Genomic DNA, 25447 nt, shown 5'->3' on the forward strand with positions numbered 1-25447 from the left:
ACAGTTCAGAGAGTGCCTCAGACAGTTCACACCAGAGTGAAAACCTACGAATGCAAGAGATGTAAGGAAACTTCCAGGTGCCAGTCACACCATTTTCAACATGAAAGAAATCGTAATAAGGAAAAAGACTCTAAATGTGGAGAATGTGGGAAAGCCTTTAGTAGTAAGTCAGACTTGATTAAGCATCAGAGAATTCATGAAAGCAAAAAAAGTAAAGAAAATAAGAAATGTGCTGTTATCCATGGCTCTGAAACAACTAAACCTCAGAGCATTAATACTAGTGAGAAACCTTATAAATGTAAGGAATGTGGGAAAGCCTTTCATTCTAACTCACAACTTAGGAAACATCAAAAGATCCACATAGGTGAGAAACCCTATAAATGTAAGGAGTGTGGGAAGGCCTTTCCGTCTACCTCACAACTTAGTTTACATCAGAGAATTCATACTGATGAGAAATACTATGAATGTAAGGAATGTGGGAAAGCCTTTACCCGTCCCTCACATCTTCTTCGACATCAGAGAACCCATACTGGTGAGAAACCCCATAAATGTAAGGAATGTGGGAAAGCTTTCTGTTACAACACGCAACTTAGTCTTCATCAGATAATTCATACTGGTGAGAGACGCTATGAATGTAAGGAGTGTGGAAAGGTATATAGTTGTGCCTCACAACTGAGTCTACATCAAAGAATTCATACTGGTGAGAAACCTCATAAATGTAAGGAATGTGGGAAAGCTTTTATCTCTGATTCCCATCTTATTCGACATCAGAGTGTTCATACTGGTGAGAAACTATATAAATGTAAAGAATGTGGGAGGGCCTGTCGTCGTGGCTCGGAACTTACTCGACATCAGAGAGCTCACACTGGTGAGAAACCCTATAAATGTAAGGAATGTAAAATGGCCTTTACTTGTAGCACAGAACTTATTCGACATCAAAAAGTTCACACGGGTGAGAGACCCATAAATGTAAGGAATGTGGGAAGGCCTTTATTCGAAAGTCAGAACTTACTCATCACGAGAGAAGTCATAGTGGTGAAAAGCCCTATAAGTGTAAGGAATGTGAAAAAGCCTTTGGTCGTGGCTCAGAACTTAATCGACACCTGAAAATTCATGTTGGTGAGAAACCTTACAAATGCAAGCAATGTGGGAAGGCCTTTATTCGTGGTTCACACCTTAGTAAACATCAAAGAATTCACACAGGAAAGAGGAGTGAATGAAGTGGAGTGGGAAGACTCAAAATTTTATGGACCTCTGCAAAGTCAAACTAGTAAAACACGAAAACCCCTGTGATTTTAAGGAATGTGGGATAGCCTTTGAAAATCACTTAATATCGGAGCTTACACTGTGGATACAGGGCCTTTATTTGAGGGCCATAATTTATTTGACATGTGTTAATGTTGATATACTTTATAAATGTTAGGGATTGAGAGGGTTCTATTTATGTTTCAAAATTTATTAGATATCAAGGTTCAATTGATACAAAAGTGAAAAAACTCCTTGAATGTAAGGAAAGTGGGAAGGCTTTGGAAGGCAGTTAATGTGTCAGAGACTGTCATACCAACAATTCACAACATCAAGGTCATTTGGCCTGGGGGAAATCAAGAGGATTTATAATATAAATATCTTAAATATAGGAGACCAATTTGCTTTAGCCAACAAATTACTCATCTCACTTCATACTTGAGGAAGACTGCAGTAATGTTAAAAATGCAGCTGATTCTTCCATCCCACTCAGATCTTAAATATTTGCAAGCTTTTCCTCTAAAATTAACTTAAACTGAGGCAGAGTGGTAAAGGATTTAAGCAATGCTCAGTCTTACTTGCCTTTTAGGGCAAATTACTTAACTAGATCTAAACTTCCTCAGTTATAAATTAATGTTAGCACCATCTTACTAGCATTATAAGATTAAATAATTACATTAAATCCCAAAGAATATTGTATGGCTCATATTGAAAGTGAGTTAAATAGCTGCTTCTGTTTATTTTCATATTTGTGGATAGAGATCATATGAGAGGAAGGCTTTTATGTGTACCATGACTATGGGAGCATCTTCTATCATCTTTTGAATGTCAGGTAATTCCTTCTGGAGAACAATTGAAAACCGAATTTTTTGTTCACCTTGCCCTCTTGCCTCACTAGGGGAAAGAAAATCAAGGCAAGTTACAATTTGGAGTGAATGACAAACAACTCCATGTTGAAAGTTGTAGGATGCAATAGAGCTATCCTTAGGAAAATTAACTTCTTTTAATATGTGTAGAAAATTTGGACAGTTAATGGCCACGGTTCATTGTAAGTGCACTGTACTTGGTGCACAGCCTGTTCTAATAGGTTCCCTGGAAACACTTGTTGAAATCGGAGGAATGAGAGAGGGAATGAATAAGCAGTCAGCTCTAGTGTGTAGAAAAGCTCTAACTAACCAGTTAAGAGCAAAGCCAAAAACAAAGCAACAACAACAACAATCCTTGAAAACTTCCTGAGGTGGGAGGAAAAAACCCTCAAGCATCATGAATGAGAGGAAATGTAACTAAAAAAAGGAGTTTTAAAGAAAAAAGGCAATATTGTTGTGACAGACACTGTTGGTTGCCTATCTGTTGGTGTTAGCCATTCTCCCTTTGCCAGGACTGTCCGCTGCTCATCGAAAGTCTAGGTCTTGCTCTCCTAGTTTGCTTTGCATCTGGGCATGTATGTCCAGTCCTAGCCATACAAGATCTGAGCAAAATTCTGCAAGTAGGCTTCAGGTTAAATTTTCTTGCCCAACAAAATAGGAGGAAATAGTCCTCTTATATACAGGATGTATGTCTGTGTTATACCGGAATTGTGGCCATTTTGCTACCGGAGGGGTGAAAGGCTGAGATTGATATGCAGGATAGATTGGAATTACCTGTATCCTTGACGTTGTTGAACTGAGGAAACGATGCAGAGCTGCCCTGCCCCTGAATTTTGAGTAAAATAACAAACTTCATGCATATCTCTTTTAAGTTTATACTCAATTTTTTATGATAGACTTGAGTCCTGGGGAAAAAATGTATGTGTGTGTGTGTGTGTGTGTGTGTGTGTGTACATTTTTAATTTAGTAAGATGAGGAAATGTGTATATTCAGCTTTTTATACTATATCTGAAAATGTGGAAGAGCATTATTAAATATCTTTTAAATGGGTACACATATATTCTACTTTAGTAAGACATGGGAAATGGTTTTTATATGCTTTTTACATTCAGCACTGTATTGTGTGTGTGTATATTCAGCTCTTTAAAGCATGGCTGAAATCTTGAAAGAGTATTTTCTGAATAAAGTAAGAACCAATTAAAAAAACTGATTAAATAGGTATACATGATTCCTCTAGTATCAGAATATCTAACATAAAATCTTCTAAGTTTCCAAGATACAGTCACAGCTATGAGGCTAGCATAACCCTATAAAGAAACTTGGAAAAGGACAACATCCAAATCAAATCAGCTCTAAAAATAATCTACTGTACTTATGGTATATGAATATTCCAATTAAAATAGCAAATTAAATCTAGCCTATTGAAAAAAAGAAAGCCTATTGAAAAAAGTAGTGTTTTTGTTTGTTTGTTTTTGTCTTGTTTGGAATAAAATGGTTCATGACCTGAAAAAAAAAAAAAAAAGAGTGCATAAGCCGGGGAAGGAGCTGGGCAGGGGGAGAAGCAGACTCTCCAGTGAGTAGGGAGCCCAATGTAGAGCTTGAACTCAGGACCCTGGGATCATGACCTGAGCTGAAGGCAGATGCTTAACCAACTGAGACACCCAGGCATCCCAGTAATATATTTGATATTGAAATCATTCAATATATATTTGATTAATGTATGAATGAGTGAATGTGAAAACATACAGTCTTTGATATGCAAAAAGTACTCATATACTCCTCAAACTTAACACACACAAAACAGGCAAACATCAAAAAATGGGTAGAAGATATAAACAGACACTTCTCCAATGAAGACATACAAATGGCTATCAGACACATGAAAAAATGCTCATCATCATTAGCCCTCAGGGAGATTCAAATTAAAACCACATTGGGATATCATCTTACACCAGTTAGAATGGCCAAAATTAACAAAAGAGGAAACAACATGTGTTGGAGAGGATGTGGAGAAAGGGGAACCCTCTTACACTGTTGGTGGGAATGCAAGTTGGTGCAGCCTCTTTGGAGAACTGTGTGGAGATTCCTCAAGAAATTAAAAATAGAGCTTCCCTATGACCCTACAATTGCACTCCTGGGTATTTACCCCAAAGATACAGATGTCGTGAAAAGAAGGGCCATCTGTGCCCCAATGTTTATAGCAGCAATGGCCATGGTCGCCAAACTATGGAAAGAACCAAGATGCCCTTCAACGGACGAATGGGTAAGGAAGATGTGGTCCATATACACTATGGAGTATTATGCCTCCATCAGAAAGGATGTATACCCACTTTTGTAGCAACATGGACGGGACTGGAAGAGATTATGCTGAGTGAAATAAGTCAAGCAGAGAGAGTCAATTATTATATGGTTTCACTTATTTGTGGAGCATAACAAATACCATGGAGGACAAGGGATGTTAGGAGAAGGGAGTTTGGGTAAATTGGATGGGGAGGTGAACCACAAGAGACTATGGACTCTGAAAAACAATCTGAGGAGTTTGAAGTGGCGGGGGGGTGGGAGTTTGGGGTACCAGGTGGTGGGTATTATAGAGGGCACGGATTGCATGGAGCCCTGGGTGTGGTGAAAAAATAATGAATACTGTTTTTCTAAAAATAAGTAAATTGGAAAAAAGTACTCATATATTTTTTCTTTTTTATATTTAATTAATTTATTTGAGAACGAACATGACTGGGGCTGTGGGAAAGAACAGAGCTGGAGGGAGGAAGGGTGGAAAGAATCTCAAGAAGACTCTGTGCTGAGTGGAGCCCAATGCAGGGCTCGATCCGACGAATCTGGGGTTATGTATGACCTGAGCTGAAACCAAAGGTCAGATGCTTAACCAGCTGAGCCACCCAGGTGCCCTATATATTTTATTTGTTTTTATTTTTTCTCTGATGTAGATTCTGTCAGTTTATTGAAAATCCAGCATGCGGTTCTTTCATATGAAAGATTAATAGAACTTATAAAATATCACTGTGGACAACTTAAAAGAAAAAATAAAAAAATGGAAAATATGGCTAAGGGACTACAAAAGGAGCTATCAGAAACAAAAGAAATGATATCTAAGTTGGAGCTTCAAAAAGTAGAATGGGAGCATGAACTCTGCAGTTTGAGGTATGATATCTTGGTTTAAGGAAATACTTGGCCTATTTACCTTGTGTGTTTTTTTTTTAAATAGGGCTTGAAGTCAAGAGTGAGATCAAGAGTCGCATGCTCTACCAGTTGAGCCAGCAAGGCACCCTTTGAATTATTTACTTTTATCTACAGATGCATAGAAGTTTTGAAATTGCTAACTTACCTTCTGGGATTTTATAGGGAAGAAAACTTCTTTAGTATTGTGAAGTATGAGATTCTTCAAAATAATACATCAATGGATGATAGGGGAAACCAATAATACATTATATGTTATGCTGAGTGAAATAAGTCAAGCAGAGAGAGTCAATTATCATATGGTTTCACTTATTTGTGGAGCATAACAAATAGCATGGAGTACATGGGGAGATAGAGAGGAGAAGGGAGTTGGGGGAGATTGGAAGGGGAGGTGAGCCATGAGAGACTATGGACTCTGAAAAACAATCTGAGGGTTTTGAAGGTGTGGGGGGTGGGAGGTTGGGGTACCAGGTGGTGGGTATTATAGAGGGCACGGATTGCATGGAGCACTGGGTGTGGTGCAAAAATAATGAATACTGTAATGCTGAAAATAAATAAAAAGTAAATTAAAAACAAGATGTATAAATGTGTAATTTGAGTGTCACCTGCAATGAGAATTAACAAGCTCTATATCTGAGTATTCTGTTATCTAAAACTGAAAATTTGCTATAGACCATTTTCACCAAAATAATCCATGTTTCTATTATAGAGTTACAGTCCAAATTTACATGTATAATCTTCAACAGAAGGCTTTTAAGATACTTTTTAAAAAACCTCCACTGAAGAGATTAAAATAAACACATTGTGTTCTGTGAAAATGTTGTCTCACAATTACCAAATTCTCCCAGTGTTCCTTGTACTTCTTTACCTGAATTAAAATCTGTGTATAATTGGGAAAAAAATGGAGCAGGGGCACCTGGATGGCTCAGTTGGTTAAGTGTCTGCCTTTTGCAGGTCATGATCCCGGGGTGCTGGGATTGAGTCTCCCATTGGGCTTCTTGCTCAGTGGGGAGCCTGCTTTTCCCTCTCCCTCTGCCTGCTACTCCACCTTTTTGTGTTCTCTCTATCAAATATATAAAATATTGAAAAAAATGAAATGAATAATAATCAACAAGGTAAATTGAGAGTATTTCAGAAGAAGAAACATAAAAATCATAGGGCAACAGATATTCGACTCCCTAGCCTAGTCCTAGATCACAGTAATCTGTGGGTGTACATTGTGTAAATGCATCTGCAGATGCTGTCGTACACTACCTTACTTGTGATGTTTCATGAAGTAGCTATTTATTTGTAGTGAATTATAACTTCTTTATAAACAGGAACTTATTTTTTTTTGATTTTTTAAAAAGTTATTTAACTTATTTTTTATTTATTTTCAGCAATCCAGTATTCATTATTTTTGCACCACACCCAGTGCTCCATGCAATCCGTGCCCTCTCTAACACGCACCACCTGGTACCCCAACCTCCCACCCCCCTGCCACTTCAAACCCCTCAGATTGTTTTTCAGAGTCCATAGTCTCTTGTGGTTTACCTCCCTTTCCAATTTCCCCCAACTCCCTTCTCCTCTCTATCTCCCCATGTACTCCATGCTATTTGTTTTGCTCCACAAATAAGTGAAACCATATGATAATTGACTCTCTCTGCTTGACTTATTTCACTCAGCAGAATCTCTTCCAGTCCCGTCCATGTTGCTACAAAAGTTGGGTATTTGTCCTTTCTGATGGAGGCATAATACCCCATAGTGTATATGGACCACATCTTCCTTATCCATTCGTCTGTTGAAGGTTATCTTGGTTCTTTCCATAGTTTGGCGACCATGGCCATTGCTGCTATAAACACTGGGGTACACATGGCCCTTCTTTTCACTACATCTATATCTTTGGGGTAAATAGCCAGTAGTGCAATTGCAGGGTCATAGGGAAGCTCTATTTTTAATTTCTCGTGGAATCTCCACACTCTTCTCCAAAGTGGCTGCACCAACTTGAATTCCCACCAACAGTGGAAGAGGGTTCCTCTTTCTCCACATCCTCTCCAACACATGTTGTTTCCTGTCTTGCTAATTTTGGCCATTCTAACTGGTGTAAGGCGATATCTCAATGTGTTTTTATTTTGAATCTCCCTGATGGCTAGTGATGAATAGTTTTTCATGTGTCTATAGCCATTTGTGTGTCTTCATTGGAGAAGGGTCTGTTCATATCTTCTGCCCATTTCTTTATATGATTGTCTCTTTTGTGTGTGAGTATGAGGAGTTCTTATAGATCCTGGATATCAACCTTTTGTCTGTACTGTCATTTGCAAATATCTTCTCCCATTCCGTGGGTTGCCTCTTTGTTTTCTTGACTGTTTCTTTGGCTGTGCAGAAGCTTTTGATTTTGATGAAGTCCCAAAAGTTCATCTTCGCTTTTGTTTCCTTTGCCTTTGGAGACATATCTTGAAAGAAGTTTCTGTGGCTGATATCGAAGAGATTACTGCCTATGTACTCCTCTAGGATTCTGATGGATTCCTGTCTCACATTGAGGTCTTTTATCCATGTAGAAGAGAAAAACTCGACCATTCTCTTACACCGTACACAAAGTTAAACTCAAAATGGATAAAAGGCCTCAATGTGAGACAGGAACTTCTCTTTTTAAATAGTAACTAAATTATGTTCTCTAGTGGAGGAGTAATTATGAGTATGTGGACAAAACAATAATTTTCCAATCTTTCTTGAATAATTTCAAATTTCCTTTCCCTAGTATCTCCCAGAGATGTCTCCCAGAGATATTAGTACTAAGCAGCATAATGCTTTTTCATTGCTTCTTTTCAATTATATACACCTTTTGGAAGAGATTGAAGTGAGAAATTACAAACATGAGCCCTAGAAAGGAAAAAAAATGAGAACATACAAATTTCATTTGGATAATAAACCAGCATATGTGGCACCAGTTCATAACATGAGCTTTTTATTGTTTACAAAACAACTTTTAAAATAAGCACATTTATTTGCAGATTAACTTTAAAACAAGAAAAACAAAAAAGAAGAAACGCTGAAATGTTATATGAAAAGATTCAGGAGCAACTAACAAAAAGAGAAGAGCAGTATAAGAAAGAAGTTGAAATAAAACAAGAACTTGATTTTAAGCTTAGAGCACTAGATGCAGAATTGAGGAATGTAAGAAATAATTTCAATCAGGTAAGTCTGATAAATATTGCATATTTCTATCACTATTATTTATAATATCCCTTTGATTTAATGTATATTACTTAGGTATAAAATAGATAAAAAATTTAGTTTTATACGAATAGGAACTATGATATTTATAGCTAAAATCATTAATTTATTGGAATTCTTGGCTTCTCATATAAACCCTATGTATATTTTCTGAATGAAGGGATGGAGGGTAAATTGACATAAATATGCATGTTGGCTACTTTTTAAAAAATATTTATTTTTAGAGAGAGAGAGCATGAGTAGGGGAAAGTGTAGAGGGGGAGGGAAAAGGAGGGATAAGAATCTCAAGCAGACTCTGAGTGCAGAGCCTGACTTAGGCTTCGATCTTAAATCCTTGAGATCATGACCTGAGCTGAAACCAAGAGTAAGACACTTAAGCAACTGAGCTACCCAGGCACCCCGGTTTTGGATCTTTTATATTAAAATATAGGCTAAATCACCTTGAGACTCTGATGGAATTAGTTAAATGTTTTGTAAAGAAATTTTATTTCACATACTATATCTACCTGTATATCTATGACAAATTTAGCTGTCATTTAAATTAAAATTTGAATTATTCGTGTAGGATAAAAATCTTTGTATTTAAAAAGGCTACTTCTTTTGAACAGTTTTTTAAGTTCTCTTAAGCTTTTGATTTTTTCCAATTTATTTATTTTTAGAAAAACAGCATTCATTATTTTTTCACCATACCCAGGGCTCCATGCAATCCGTGCCCTCTATAATACCCACCACCTGGTACCCCAACCTCCCACCCCCCTGCCACTTCAAACCCCTCAGATTGTTTTTCAGAGTCCATAGTCTCTCGTGGTTCACCTCCCTATCCAATTTGCCCCAACTCCCTTCTCCTCTCTAACACCCCTTGTCCTCCATGCTATTTGTTATGCTCCACAAATAAGTGAAACCATATGATAATTGGCTCTCTCTGCTTGACTTATTTCACTCAGCAGAATCTCTTCCAGTCCCGTCCATGTTGCTACAAAAGTTGGGTATTCATCCTTTCTGATGGAGGCATAATACTCCATAGTGTATATGGACCACATCTTCCTTATCCATTCATCCGTTGAAGGGCATCTTGGTTCTTTCCATAGTTTGGCGACCATGACCATTGCTGCTATTAACATTGGGGTACAGATGGCCCTTCTTTTCACGACATCTGTATCTTTGGGGCAAATACCCAGGAGTGCAATGGCAGGGTCATAGGGAAGCTCTATTTTTAATTTCTTGAGGAATCTCCACACAGTTCTCCAAAGTGGCTCCACCAACTTGCATTCCCACCAACAGTGGAAGAGGGTTCCCCTTTCTCCACATCCTCTCCAACACTAGATTCAAATTAAAACCACATTGAGATATCACCTTACACCAGTTAGAATGGCCAAAATTAACAAAACAGGAAACAGTATGTGTTGATTTTTTTTTAACGGTGTCATCCAAAATCCTAATGAAAATATGTCTTTAGGTTGTGGAAGAACGGTATTATACTGAAAAACAACTTTGTCGAGAACAGGATGCCAGAATATTACAAGATGGAATTCTAAAGAATCACCTTTGCAAACAAGAGGAGATAGAAGTGGGTAACAAAAGGAGTTCTGGGGTATTTTCTTTAGTTATTTTGAAGTACACTTGTGTATGTATTTGTATGCATATATATTTTATTTTCTGAAATTATTGTTTTATCTACATGTGTGTACATATGTGTGTGTGTGTGTGTATATATATATACACTTCATATCTGTGTATATATATATGTGTACATATATATTTGTATATATATATTTTCTCCATGTATGTATGTACATATATTTTAAAAGCCAACACTGCAAGTATAGAGGATTTTTAAAGCATGCATATTTTGAAATTGAGATTCAATTAAGTGGATTAACTTGACAGTTAGCTCCAGATTTCCCAAGTGAACTGAATAAAAAGTACAGTATCTCAGTACTTTTTATACATATATATAAGTATATGTTTATAAGTATAATTATATATATTTATATACATATATACTTTTATATATTTATACATTTATGCAAACTATACATAGTAGCTTTATATACATTTTAGGTTAGCATAATTTTATTCTTATTTATATAAATTTGAATTTTTAGTCTGAAATCATGTATCCTTATGACCTTTTAATCCTTTGCAGGCCCTTCCTTTTCATGAAATCATAATTTGGGACTATTGTGATGAGCTTTAGCAAAACTATATTTGATTTAATCTTCCCACTGCTATTTATAATTTTTTAAGCAATTTTACAAATAATTTGCTCATTTCAAATCTCAGTTACTATCATTTGGGCCTAAGTTTATCCAACACAAAGAGAACTGTATCTCTGTTATTTATTAATTGGGCATTGGATCTCCATTTTCAGATTAATGAGGGGTGGCAGGATCCTTGTGTAGCAGGAATGGAGGTCATGGAGAGAGGTGAAAGCCAGGTCATCTAGGGTCTTGAAGGCCATTAGAATGACTTCACTTACGTTCTGAGATAGTTATCTATTAAAAGGATTTGAGCAGAGGATTGAACATGTGTGGAACTCTGACATTAATTGAAGCCTCTAATAAAAAAGAGGGAAAACATTTCATACTGTAGACTTGACCAATGCTAGTCCCACCTATATACCCATTTCTTTTTGAGACTTCAGTCGATTGGGAAGCTTTGGGAAAATTCACCCACTAGGAAAGGATAGTGGGGCTGAATTAATTATCTAAGTAACATAATACTGACTAGGCAGATAACATCTTTTTGTGTCTTTAGCCAAATTCATTAAACAGCCATAATGTATACATGTTAGGAAAAGAACATGAATTGATGTTTGTAGTGAAATTTTCCAAGTACATAGGTCAAAGTTATATATTGTTAACATAATTTAATAGTAAGGTGATTTATAAAACCAGTAACAGAAATGTCTTATTAGGTTGCTGTGAGACAACTTCAAGAAGAACTGGCCAATACCCTAAAAAAACCATCTATGTCAGAGGCTTCACTGGAGGTGACATCACGTTGTCGTATGAATTTAGAAGATGAGGTAAAAGACTTAAAGGAAAAACTGGCTCAGAGTATGAATCAGGTATGTATGAAATGTCACGTGTCAAGTTAATCTGTAGTTGGTTAAATAATATGAAGTGTTTTAGGATGCTTATTTCCATGGACCACTTCCTTCTATTTTTCATTATAATTAATTTAGTATAATTTTAGTATCTTCACAATGTACTTATCTTAAACTTTGACTTTCATTCTGTTATTTGTTTTATACATTTTTTCTTATACTAGTTACCCTTAGGAAAGTTGAAACTTATACATCATTCTTCACAGAAATTGGGACTTTTTTCCTACTAAATAATTTTTTAAAAAGACTTATTTATTTATTTGTGGTGGAGGCAGTTGGAGAGGCAGAGGGAGATGGAAAGAATTTCAAGCAGACCCCTGCCCAGCAGAGAGCCCCATGCTGGCTTGATTCCATGACCCATAAGATCATGACCTGAGCTAAAATCCTGAGTTGAATGCTTAACCAACTGAGCCACCCAGGTGTGCTAAATAATGTTTTTTAATGATCTCTCTGTTACCATCATGAGCTAAGCTATGTAAAAGCAGAAGATAATGTTTAATAGAATGTTTAAGAAAATTGTCTTATTTGGATTTTTTTAAAGCTGTATTGAGATGGAATGCACATTCCATACAATTCACCCATTTAATATTTGTAGTTCAATGTTTGGGTATATTGATGGAATTGTGCAACCATTACTGCCATCAAGTAGGACGTTTTTTTTTCTAATTTATTTATTTTCAGAAAAACAGTATTCATTATTTTTTCACCACACCCAGTGCTCCATGCAAGCCGTGCCCTCTATAATACCCACCACCTGGTACCCCAACCTCCCACCCCCCGCCACTTCAAACCCCTCAGATTGTTTCTCAGAGTCCATAGTCTCTCATGGTTCACCTCCCCTTCCAATTTACCCAAAAGCACATACCCTCCCCAATGTCCATAACCCTACCCTCCTTCTCCCAACCCCCCTCCCTGCAGCAACCCACAGTTTGTTTCTGAGATTAAGAGTCACTTATGGTTTGTCTCCCTCCCTATCCCATCTTGTTTCATGGATTCTTCTCCTACCCACTTAAGCCCCCATGTTGCATCACCACTTCCTCATATCAGGGAGATCATATGATAGTTGTCTTTCTCTGCTTGACTTATTTCGCTAAGCGTGATACGCTCTAGTTCCATTCATGTTGTCGCAAATGGCAAGATTTCGTTTCTTTTGATGGCTGCATACCCTGAAAAGAAACCCTTAATCCTTGCCCCCAGGCTCACGCAACCACCAGTCTACTTTCTGCCTCAATAGTGTTTCCCATTCTGAATATTTCATATATGGGGAATCACACAATGTGTTTTCCTTTGTGACTAGCTTCCCTCACTTAATGTTTTTGGGGTTTACCTGTGTCATAGCATATATCAGTGTTTCATTCCTTATTATCAAACAGTACTCCATTGTGGGCTAAAACCCTTGTTCATTCATCATTTGATGCACCTTTGGGTCGTTTCCTCTTTTTAGCCATTAATAATGCTGCTGTGAACGTTCATTTCATTATTGTCTGGACATCTATTTTTATTTTCCTGCCATCACATTTTATCCTCTCAGTTAATTGGGTCGATTTCACCATCTCTCAGTCTTTTTATTTTTAATGAACATATAATGTATTATTTGTTTCAGGGGTAAAGGTCTGTGATTCATCAGTCTTACACAATTCACAACATTCAGCTTAGCATATGCCCTCCCCAATGTTCATCACCTGGCCATCCCATTCCTTGCACCTCCCTCTTCTCCAGCAACCCTCAGTTTGTTTCCTGAGATTAAGAGTTTGTCTCCCTCCCCAGTCCCATCTTGTTTCATTTTTTCCTTTCCTACTCCCCAAACCCCCCACGTTGCTTCTCAAATTCCTCCATATCAGAGAGCTCATATCATAATTGTCTTTCTCTGATAGACTTATTTCACTCAGCATAATACCCTCCCTCTAGTTCCATCCACGTCATTGCAAATGGCAAGATTTTATTTCTTTTGATGGCTGCCTAGTAGTCCATTGTGTGTATATACCACATCTTCTTTATCCATTCATCTGTTGATGGACATCTAGGTTCTTTCCATTGTTTGGCTATTATGGACATTGCTGCTATAAACATTTGGATGCACGTGTCCCTTCGGATCCCTACATTTGTATCTTTAGGGTAAATACTCAGTAGTGTGGTTGCTGGGTCATAGGGTAGCTCTATTTTCAATTTCTTGAGGAACCTCCATGCTGTTTTCCAGAGTGGGTGCACCAGCTTACATTTCCACCAACAGTGTAGGAGGGTTCCCCTTTCTTTGCCTCCTTGCCAACACCTGATGTTTCCTGACTTGTTAATTTTAACCATTCTGACTAGTATAAGATGGTATCTCAGTGTAGTTTTGATTTGTATTTCCTTGATGCCAAGTGATGTTGAGCACTTTTTCATCTGTCTGTTGGCCATTTGGGTGTCTTCTTTGCAGAAGTGTCTGTTCATGTCCTCTGCCCATTTCCTGATTGGATTATTTCTTCTTTGGGTGTTGCGTATGATGAGATCTTTATAGATTTTGGATACTAGCCCTTTATCTGATATGTCATTTGCAATTATCTTCTCCCATTCTGTCAGTTGTCTTTTGGTTGTGTTGACTATTTCCTTTGCTGTGCAAAAGCTTTTGCTCTTGATGAAGTCCCAATAGTTCATTTTTGCCCTTTCTCCCTTGCTTTTGGGGATGTTTCTAGGAAGAACTTGCTGCAGCTGAGGTCAAAGAGGTTGCCGTCTGTGTTCTCCTCAAAGATTATGATGGATTCCTGTCTCATATTGAGGTCTTTCATCCATCTGGAGTCTAGTTTTGCATGTGGTATAGGAAGATGGTCCAGTTTCATTCTTCTGCTTGTGGCTGTTCAATTTTCCCAACACCATTTGTTGAAGAGACTGTCTTTTTTCCATTGGGCATTCTCTCCTGCTTTGTTGAAGATTAGTTGACCATAGACCTGAGGGTCCATTTCTGGGCTCTCTATTCTGTTTCATTGATCTATGTGTCTGTTTTTGTGTCAGTACTACACTGTCTTGATGATGACAGCTTTGTCATAGAGCTTGCAGTCTGGAATTGTGATGCCTCCGGCATTAAGCCCTGCATTAGGCTCCCTGCTCAGCAGAGGGCCTGCTTTTCCCTCTCCCTCTGCAGCTCCCCCTGCTTGTGTTCTCTGTCTGTCAAATAATTAAGATGTTAAAAAAAACACAGAAACTTAATTATGTTGAGCATCTCATCTTTTTATGTGTGTTATTATCCATTTCTATATCTTCCTTATAGACTGAATCAATTATTTTCCCATTTCTTTATTGGGTTGTCTTTTCATTATTGTAAGAGTTATTTGCATATCTCAAATACAGATCCCTTATCAGATATAAGATTTTGAAATCTTTTATTCAGTAGATTGACTTTTCACTTTATTGATGGTGACATTTGAAGCAAAGACGTTTTTAATTTTGATGAAATATACTTAATCATTTTTTGTCTTTTGGTGTCATATCTAAGAAACTGTTGCCAAATCCAGTCACAAATGATACACCTATTTTTTTTCTATGAGTTTTATAGTTTTAGCTCTTATTTTTTTTAAAGATTTTATTTATTTATTTGACAGAGAGAGATCACAAGTAGGCAGAGAGGCAGGCAGAGAGAGAGAGAGGAAGCAGGCTCCCCGCTGAGCAGAGAGCCCAATGCGGGACTCAATCCCAGGACCCCGAGATCATGACCCGAGCCAAAGGCAGCGGCTCAACCCACTGAGCCACCCAGGCGCCCCTAAAAAGACTATTCTTATTCCATTTGTTTTATACCCTCGTTGTACATCAGTTCACCATAATGTAGCATTTTCTTTTTAGAAGGTCAATTCTAATACAATGATCTATATGTCTATCCTTATGTCACTCTCCAATCAAATTTTATGAGACATCTTCCCTTGTCCTCTTGCAAATTACCGCTCACTTATGTAATAATAAAAAGTTACTGTAGTAGAACTTAACCTTACTCCTGTAGACATTTTTTGCTTCTTAAAAAGGAGAGTTTTACCAACTTATGCCTTGCTGACTCCATGATCTGATGAGAAGTTAGGCTCAAAAAGCTAGAGTCTTGTTTCTTTTCTCCATTCATATCTTCAGTCTCTCACTCAGTGCTTCCCATATCCATTTTCATGAAATCTTGGTTGTAGGATCTGCTGTCTACTATTTACTTCATTATGTTTTATGAACTTGTTATAAAGTGTAGACTCATCCATAAATTTCACCATCTAGGAAGGAAAAGATGAACTCTGGGCGTTTAACTTTCCTGTTTTGAAATCTTGCTAATCCAAAATTGCAACTCACAATTAGATACTCTTTTGACCTGGTTCTTGTGTATAACACTGGTGTTGATCCTGTTCTTGGCACAGATCCTACATTGTCAGAAAACACAGTTGTCTTTATCCATCTTCTTTTAGTTTAAATAGAAAGATATGTACTTTAATGGCTCAATACGTAGTTAATGGAATAAACATTTATTACATTATTTCAAGAACACAGCTGTAAATTATCAGGTTTTATTTAATGGAGTTCTCAGAGACAAATAGTAGATAATCAGTTTGAATTCCAAACTGATTTCCCATATCAGTTTGTATGATATGGGAAAGCTTTGTGGCACAACATAAAGACGAGATGGTCTTACTTACCTCCCCACATAAATAAGCTTGGAGTAAGATAAAGGAGAAGTTATACTCGATTTAAATAATGCCAAAGGACAGTATCTTTGGTTTTCTACTGAAAAGATTAAAAATGATTCCATAATGTTCTCTTTATTTCCTCACTGATGAAAGCAGAATAAAGATTGAGTATTAGATTGATTAAAAATTACTCAAAGCTGTCTATTTCTTTTAGAATTTCAGTTAATGGAAATCAGGTAAAAGGTCAAATTTTGGTTATTGAACCATTTCTAGTTTTTTAGCTATTATACTTCAAATCATATTGTCTCCCTGCTTGTGAGTTTTTCTTTTCCCCTAACTTGAGGGGGAAATCTCAAAATGCGTTCCTGCCAGTTGTAATAATTTGTAATTGAAGGGAAACTTAGAAAGATATCTCAAGAGAAAAGAAGATGGTGGCAGAGTAAGAGGAGCCTAGGTTTACCTAATCCCTAAAGACTAACAGAACAAAGTCCACTATTTGAGAGAAGAGGCCACACCAAAGAAGGTAGGAAGTACAGAGAGGTGGTTTAGGAGAGAAACAGATCCTGGCTGCTGCAGAGGAGAGGGAGTCATGGTCATGGAGAAGGGCAGGAGCGAGACACGGGACTGTGCAAAAAGAACATTTCCCTGTAGCCACTGTCTACACTGGAAAGTGAGAGCTTAATTTCATGAGTTCTTACAACTAGGGGGGCTTAAAACCTGGAATTCTAAAGGTGATTGGGCTTGGCTGGGATAGAGCTTGTAGTGCACTGTGCTGCTCTTGGAGAAGAGGCAGGCAAACAACCCGGGAGCATACAGCATGGAAACAGTGATCTGGACAGTGTCTGGGGCATACAGTAGGGAAATTACTCACTCTTTTTAGAGCATTTCCCTGAGAGGCAGTGTTCACAGAGAACACTGTGAACGCCCTCTAGGAACAAAGGAACCAGCTGGTACCATTTCCCTCCAGTGCCCCTCAGCACAAGCACAGAGCCATCTGTGGGAAGCAGTGCAGCTCTGACACTGGCTGCCTAAACTGCTTACACCGAGCACCATCCCCTCGTACTCCAGTGGAACTGCCCTGCTCAATCATTCTTGCCTCAGTTCCACCACAGCAGGCCTTTCCCCCAGAAAATCAGCACAAGCCCCTGCCCACACCTCATTGGACCAGATTCAGGAAGGCCTCAGTTCCAGTGGAGTTGGTGACAGGTCTCATTTTACAAGCATACCAGGGCACAACTAGTTAAAAGTTGCTACATTCAGGCCAGATACCAAACACTGCCCACAGCAGTGAGGGAGTGCCTCTGCAGATGTCTGGCCTGAAGGATAGAGCAGCCAGAACACAACAGCAGAGTGCATGCTGCACACACTAGACATACTCCCCTAAGCACGAGACCCTGGGTGCTACATGACGTCTTTTTGCATAAGTCCATTACTTTTGGGAGCAGATGACATAACTGGCTTTTATAACACAGAGAAGCTGGCAGAGACTTAGATAAAATGAGAAAACAGAGGCATTTATCTCAAATGAAAGAACAGGATAAAGCCACGGGTCCAGAGATTGAAGTGAGACAGATGTAAATATCATGGCTGATGGAGGATTTAAAGCAGTGATCATAGGGACACTCACTGGACTTGAGAAAAGAATGACAACATCAGTGAGACCCTTACAACAGAGATAAAAGAGTTAAAAAAGAGTCAGAGTTGAAGAGTGGAATAAATGAGCCTAAGAAACACACGTAATGCAATGAACAGCAGGCTGGAAAAAACAGAGGAACAAATTAACAACTAAGAAGTCAAAGTAATGGAAAGCAATGAAGCCAAAGAAGGGGGAGAAAGAAGAATTATGCAAAATGAGACCAGACCTAGGGAACTCAGTGACTCCATCAAATGTAATAACATTCATGTTACAGGAGTCCCAGTAGAAGAAGAGAGAAAAAAGGTGTAAGAAAACTTGTTTCTAGAAATATAGCTGAAAATGTCCCTAATCTTGGGAAGGCAACAGACATCAAGATCCAGGAGACACAGAAAACTATCCAAATCAACAATAGTAGGCTAACACCAAGACCTATTGTAACTGAATTTGCAAAATATACTGATAAAGGAAACATCTTAAAAGCAGGAGAACAAGTCAGTAACTTTCAGGGGAAACCCCTTAAGGCTAGCAGGAACTTTTTCAGCAGAAACTGTGCAAGCCAGAAGGGAGTGGTATTATCTATTCAACGTGGTGAATGAGAAAAATCTGTAGCCAAGAATACTCTATCCAGCAAGCCTATTACTCAGAATAGGAGAGATAGAGTTTCCCAGATAAAAACTAAAGGAGTTTGTGACTACTAAATTAGCCCCACAAGAAATATTAAAGGGGACTCTTTGAGTGGAAAGAAGAGACAAAATGTGACAGTATAAAGGCAGGAAACACAAAAGTAGCAAAAATGAACATTTATATAAAAAATAAGTTAAGGAACTCAGGAAAAAAGGATATAAAATATAATACTTTACCTAAAGCATGGGAAGAAGAAGAGAAAAGAATGGCCTCAAACTTAAAGACCAGCAGCTTAATATAGACTGCTATATGCAGAAGAGGTTATATACAAATTATGTATCAAACCCCCCTAATAGTGGTGTCTGTGTGGCTTAGTTGGTTAAGCATCTGACTTGATTTCAGCTCAGGTCATAATCTCAGGGTTGTGAGATTGAGCCCTGCACTCCACTCTATTCTGGCCATGGAGTCTGCTTAAGATTCTCTTTCCCTCTCCCCACTCCACTCATGCCCTCTCTAAAAAGAAAACAAAACCACTGATAAACACTCAAAGAGGAGAAAGAAATCCAAATACATCACTAAAGAAAACCAGTAAAACATCAAAGACACAAAAAATGATCAGAGAAAATCTCTAGAAACAACCACAAAGCAAGTAGTAAAATGACAAATACATATCTATCAATAATTACTTTGGATATAAATGGGGTAAGTGCTCCAATCAAAATACATAGGATGTCAGAGTGGATTAAAAAGAAGAAGAATAAGGGACGCCTGGGTGGCGCAGTTGGTTGGACGACTGCCTTCGGCTCAGGGCGTGATCCTGGAGTCCCGGGATCGAGTCCCACATCAGGCTCCCAGCTCCAGGGGGAGTCTGCTTCGCTCTCTGACCTTCTCCTCGCTCATGCTCTCTCTCACTGTCTCTCTCAAATAAATAAATAAAAATCTTTAAAAAAAATAAAAAAAAAGAAGAAGAATAAGAAAAAATCAAGACCCATGTATAAGCCACTTGCAAGAGTTTTATTTTTGTCCTAAGGACACCTGCAGATTGGAAGTCATGGGATGAAAAAAGCATGTATCCTGCAAATGGATATAAAAAGAAAGCCAGAATAGTAATACTTACATTGGACAAAACAGAGTCTAAAAGAACGACTGCAGTAAGAGACAAGAGCACTATATCATAATGAAGAGGACAATCTGACAGGAAAAAGAACTATCTGTTGTAAATATTTATGCACCCAACATGGGATCACCCAAGTATATAAAACAATTAATGACTAACATAAAAGAACTAATTGATAATAATACAGTAATACTAGGGTCCTTTAATTTTATTATATATGTTTTAAATGAAATTCATTTCTTTTATTCCCAATTGCAAAAGTATCCATGAAGACAATGTACACTTCAGATATTTTAGGAAGGAATAGAAATAATCAATAGTTGGGTACTTTAACTCACCACTTACATCAATAGACAGGTCAGAAAGTCAACAAAGAGACAGTGGCTTTATATGATGCATTGGACTAGATGGACTAAGGAGATATATTCAAAATATTCCATTCTTAAACAACAGAATACACATTCTGGAACATTCTGTAGAATAGATCACATATTAGGCAACAAAACAAGTCTTTCTTTAAAATTTAATTTTTTTTCAGTGTTCCCAAATTCATTGTTTACGCACCACACCGAGTGCTCCATGCAATACGTGCCCTCCATAATACCCACAAAACCGGTCTTAATAAATACAAGAAGATTGAAGTCATACCATGCACCTTTTCTGATCACAATACTATTAAATTAGAAGTCAGCTACAGGAAACAATCTGAAAGACCACAAATACATGTTGGCTAAGTAACATTCTACTAAACAATGAATGGACCAATGAGGAAATAAGAGAATAAATTTTTAAAAATACATGGAAGCAAATGAAAATGAAAACACAATTGACCAAACTTTTGAGACACAGTAAATATGGTTCTAAGAGGGAAGTATATAGCAATGCAGGCCTATCTCAAGAAATAAGAAAAATCTACAACAACCTAACCATCACCTAAAGAAGCTAGAAAAAGAACAACAAATGAAGCCTAAAGGCAGCAGAAGGAAGGAGATAATAAAAATTAGAGCAGTAGTAGTAGTAGGTAGCTCAGTTGGTTAAGCAGCAGACTCTTGATTTCAGCTCAGGTCATGATCTCAGAGTCCTGGGATTGAGCCCTGCTTCTGGCTCTGTGCTCAGCAGGGAGTCTACTTGAGGATTCTCTACTCCCTCTCCATTTGACCCTCTCCCCACTTTCTCTCTCTCTCAAATATTTTTTTTAAAGTTAGAGCAGAAGTAAACACTATAGAAAATTTAAAAAGACAAAAATAGGAGAGATCAATGAAACCAGGAGCTGGTCTTTGAAAAAATTAATAAAACCGATAAGGTTTTAGCCAGAGTTATCAGAAAGAAGAGAAAAAGCACCCCAATAAAATCACAGATGAGAGGGGAGAAATAACAATCAACACCACAGTTATAAAAGAATATTATGAATGACTATATGCCAACAATATGGACGATGTAGAAGAAATGGATAAATTCCTAGAAACTTATAAATTACCAGAACTGAAACAAGAATAGAAAATTTGAAGAGACTGAAAACCAGCAAAGAAATGGAATCATTAATCCAAAAACCATGAACAAACACAAGTCCAGGACCAGAGGCAAATTCTACCGAGCATTTTAAAGGAAGAGTTAGTACCTATTCTCAAATTATTCCAAAAAACAGAAAAGGAAGGAAAAACTCCAAATTCGCTCTATGAGGCCAGTATTACCCTGATAGCAAAACGAGACAAAGACACCACAAAAAGAACTCTAAGCCAGTATCTTTGGTGAACATGGTTGCAAAAATCCTCAACAAAATACTCCAAACTGAATCCAATAATACATTAAAAAAATCATCACCATGATCAAATGGGATTTATTCCTAGGTTATGGGGGTGTTTTAATATCTGCAAATCAATCATTGTGATACACCAAATTAATAAAAGGAGAAGAATCATCTGATTATTTCAAAAGATGTAGAAAAAGCATTTGAGGGGCACCTGGGTGGCTCATTGGGTTAAATCCTCTGCCTTAGGCTCAGGTCATGATTCTGGCGTCCTGGGATCTAGCCCCGTATCAAGCTCCCTGCTAGGTGGGGAGCCTGCTTCCCCCCTCTCTCTCTGCCTGCCTCTCTGTCTACTTGTGATCTCTGTCTGTCAAATAAATAAATAAAATCTTTTATAAAAAGCATTTGACAAAGTGCAACATCCATTCATGATAAGAGAGTAAAAAATCCATTCATGATAAAAAGCTTCAAAAAGTAGGTTTAGAAGGAATATACTTCAACTTAATAAAGGTCATATATAAAAATTGCACAGGTAATGACACTCTAAATGGGGGAAAACAGAAAGAAAAACTTCTTAGGTCTTGCTTCTAGTTATGGGCTTCTTCTCATTAGCACTGTTTGTCATTATTAAATTAATCTTAGGGGCACCTGTGTGACTCAGATGGTTAAGTGTCTGCCTTCGGCTCAGGTCATGATCTCCAGGTCCTGTCGAGTCCCATGTCAGGCTCCCAGCTCATCAGGGAGTCTGCTCCTCCCTCTCTTCTGCCTCTCCCCTTGCTTGTTCTCTGACTCTCTGTACCTCTCCCAAATGAATAAATATTTTAAAATTAAAAAAAATAATCTTAACCTTTTTTACTTCCCACTTTAATGGAGACCAATTTCTAATATATAGATTATGTATCTTATTAACTCTTTTTGTCATCCATTTTTCTATCTGTTTTTTCTTAACAAACTCCCCAAAGTTTAGTGGCTTAAATAAATAACATTTATTTTGTTCACAAATCTACTGTTAGGAAAAGTCTGGCTAGGGCAGCTTGTTCTCTTCGCCTAGCTTCAGGTGGGGCAGATGAAAGGCTTGGGGATGGAAATGTTTGAAGATTTGTTCACTCACATCTGGTGGTGTTGATGCTGGCTATTGTCTAGGACTATAGTTGGGGCAGGCAGCCGAAACACTTACACTGGCACACCTAGACTCTTTGTGGCCTGAGTTTTCTTACAAGATGAGGGGCTAAATTCCAATCCAAAAAAAGCTGCCTGATCTGCAGAGCAAGGCAGAAGCTCTATTGTCTTTTGTAACCTAGCCTTGGAATACACAGAGCATCACATTCACCATATTCTGTTAGAGGAAAGTCACAAAGGTAGGCCCATGGTCTTTTTTTTTTTTTTAATGGAATGAATATTTAAAAACCTATGGACACATTTTAAAAGCAGCATGATTTACCCGCTGGCCACAATTTTTTGTATTCCTCCCACATGAAAAATACACTCACCCCCCCATACCTCCCACAAATCTCAGTTCTCCTGCCATTGGGTTTGGGCTTGAGTCCAAGATCTTACCATCTTAATCAGGTACCGCAGGGATAAGGTGCCTGAAGTATAGTCCCTTGAGTGCAAGTCCTCTCCATCTGAGCACTTGGGAATTAAGTAAGACAGTTCTCTACCACTCAAAATGGAACACTCTGGTAACCTGCTAAGGACTCTCCCATTGAAAGAAGATGGGAGGCACACTAGTCCATAGCAGTTTTGAAACACACCCTGAAGCATGCTGTCAGTTCTTCAGTGAGGACTTAGTCCTAACCATGGGAATGCTTCTCCATGGCTGTTTGCTTTACTTTTTGAGCTCTTGGTTCTGTCCTTTTCATAAGGAATGATGCGTATTTGTAGCTGCTTTTTCAGCCTGTTTTTCAGCCTGCTTCCTCCTGATGGGAATTCTAAGACTCAAAGACCTATTTTTAGTTTGTACTACATTGGTCTCTTTTAGTCCAAGCTCGCAAACAGTGTTTTTGCTACTATAATTCTCTTAGTTTTTTGAGTTTTCCTTGAATATGATTGGATTTCGTGCCATTAGAAAAGCCATTCTCCCGGGTCTTTTGAGATAAGCTTTCACCTCAGGTTTCCTGTGCAGCTCTCATTTGACAATGCCTTTCAAACTCTCACACTCTTAAGATCCTTAAAGAAATTTGAGGCACACCTTAAGTCCTTCTCAAGTCTTAATAAAGGGTTTATAGCTTTGGCTTCATCCATAGGCCTTGTCTTCCTGGATTTGCTTTTTTTTTTTCCCAATTTATTTATTTTCAGATAAACAGTATTCATTATTTTTTACCACACCCAGTGATCCATGCAAGCTGTGCCCTCTACAATACCCACCACCTGGTACCCCAACCTCCCACCCCCCCGCCACTTCAAACCCCTCAGACTGTTTTTCAGAGTCCATAGTCTCTCATGGTTCACCTCCCCTTCCAATTTACCCAAATTCCCTACTCCTCTCTTACGCCCCTTGTCCTCCATGCTATTTGTTATGCTCCACAAATAAGTGAAACCATATGATAATTGACTCTCTCTGCTTGACTTATTTCACTCAGCATAATCTCTTCCAGTCCCGTCCATGTTGCTACTGGGTATTCATCCTTTCTGATGGAGGCATAATACTCCATAGTGTATATGGACCACATCTTCTTTATCCATTCCTCCGTTGAAGGGCATCTTGGTTCTTTCCATAGTTTGTCGACTGTGGCCATTGCTGCTATAAACATTGGGGTACAGATGGCCCTTCTTTTCACGACATCTGTGTCTTTGGGGTAAATACACAGGAGTGCAATGGCAGGGTCATAGGGAAGCTCTATTTTTAATTTCTTGAGGAATCTCCACACTGTTCTCCAAAGAGGCTGCACCAACTTACATTCCCACCAACAGTGTAAGAGGGTTCCCCTTTCTCCACATCCTCTCCAACACATGTTGTTTCCTGTTTTGTTAATTTTGGCCATTCTAACTGGTGTAAGGTGATATCTCAATGTGGTTTTAATTTGAATCTCCCTGAGGGCTAATGATGATGAGCATTTTTTCATGTATCTGATAGCCATTTGTATTTCTTGATTGGAGAAGTGTCTGTTCATATCTTCTGCCCATTTTTTGATGTGTTTGTCTGTTTCGTGTGGGTTGAGTTTGAGGAGTTCATTATAGATCCTGGATATCAACCATTGTTAAAATGTCTATACTGCCTAGAGCAATCTATACTTTTAATGCCATTCCGATCAAAATTCCACCGGCATTCTTCAAAGAGCTGGAGCAAATAATCCTAAAATTTGTATGGAATCAGAAGAGACCCCGAATCGCTAAGGAAATGTTGAAAAACAAAAATAAAGCTGGCGGCATCACCTTACCTGATTTCAAGCTTTATTACAAAGCTGTGATCACCAAGACAGCATGGTACTGGCATAAAAACAGACACATAGACCAGTGGAACAGAGTAGAGAGCCCTGATATGGACCCTCAACTCTATGGTCAATTAATCTTCGACAAAACAGGAAAAAATATACAGTGGAAAAAAGACAGTCTCTTCAATAAATGGTGCTGGGAAAACTGGACAGCTATATGTAAAAGAATGAAACTCGACCATTCTCTTACACCGTACACAAAGATCAACTCAAAATGGATAAAAGACCTCAACGCGAGACAGGAATCTATCAGAATCTTAGAGGAGAACATAGGCAGTAATCTCTTTGATATCAGCCACAGCAACTTCTTTCAAGATACGTCTCCAAAGGCAAAGGAAACAAAAGCGAAAATAAACTTCTGGGACTTCATCAAAATCAAAAGCTTCTGCACAGCAAAGGAAACAGTCAAAAAAACAAAGAGGCAACCCACGGAATGGGAGAAGATATTTGCAAATGACAGTATAGACAAAAGCTTGATATCCTGGATTTGCTTTTAACCCAGAAACATTTCTTTATTTTAGCGTTATTTGATAATACAGCATGTGGAGAGGCTATAAATGAGGAACAGATAGATGATCCCAGTAAGTCCTGGTTCCTTCATATTGAATAGTCTTTCTTTAGCTTATCTCTCCTACCAGT

At 38.0% G+C, this 25447-nt stretch overlaps 1 protein-coding gene across 1 annotated transcript in view; it reads left to right on the plus strand.

Annotated features, from left to right (window-relative positions):
* Positions 1 to 25447, plus strand: part of LOC122891185 (ankyrin repeat domain-containing protein 26-like) — a 131626-nt gene that overhangs the window by 80327 nt on the left and 25852 nt on the right. Inside the window, exons 24-27 of the mRNA XM_044226676.1 lie at positions 5054 to 5267; positions 8294 to 8477; positions 9973 to 10083; positions 11434 to 11586. Coding sequence (XP_044082611.1) covers positions 5054 to 5267; positions 8294 to 8477; positions 9973 to 10083; positions 11434 to 11586 — 662 coding nt within the window. The remainder of the gene's footprint in view (positions 1 to 5053; positions 5268 to 8293; positions 8478 to 9972; positions 10084 to 11433; positions 11587 to 25447) is intronic.

The sequence above is a fragment of the Neovison vison genome, chromosome 12 (assembly GCF_020171115.1).
Source record: "Neovison vison isolate M4711 chromosome 12, ASM_NN_V1, whole genome shotgun sequence".
Lineage (NCBI taxonomy): Eukaryota > Metazoa > Chordata > Mammalia > Carnivora > Mustelidae > Neogale > Neogale vison.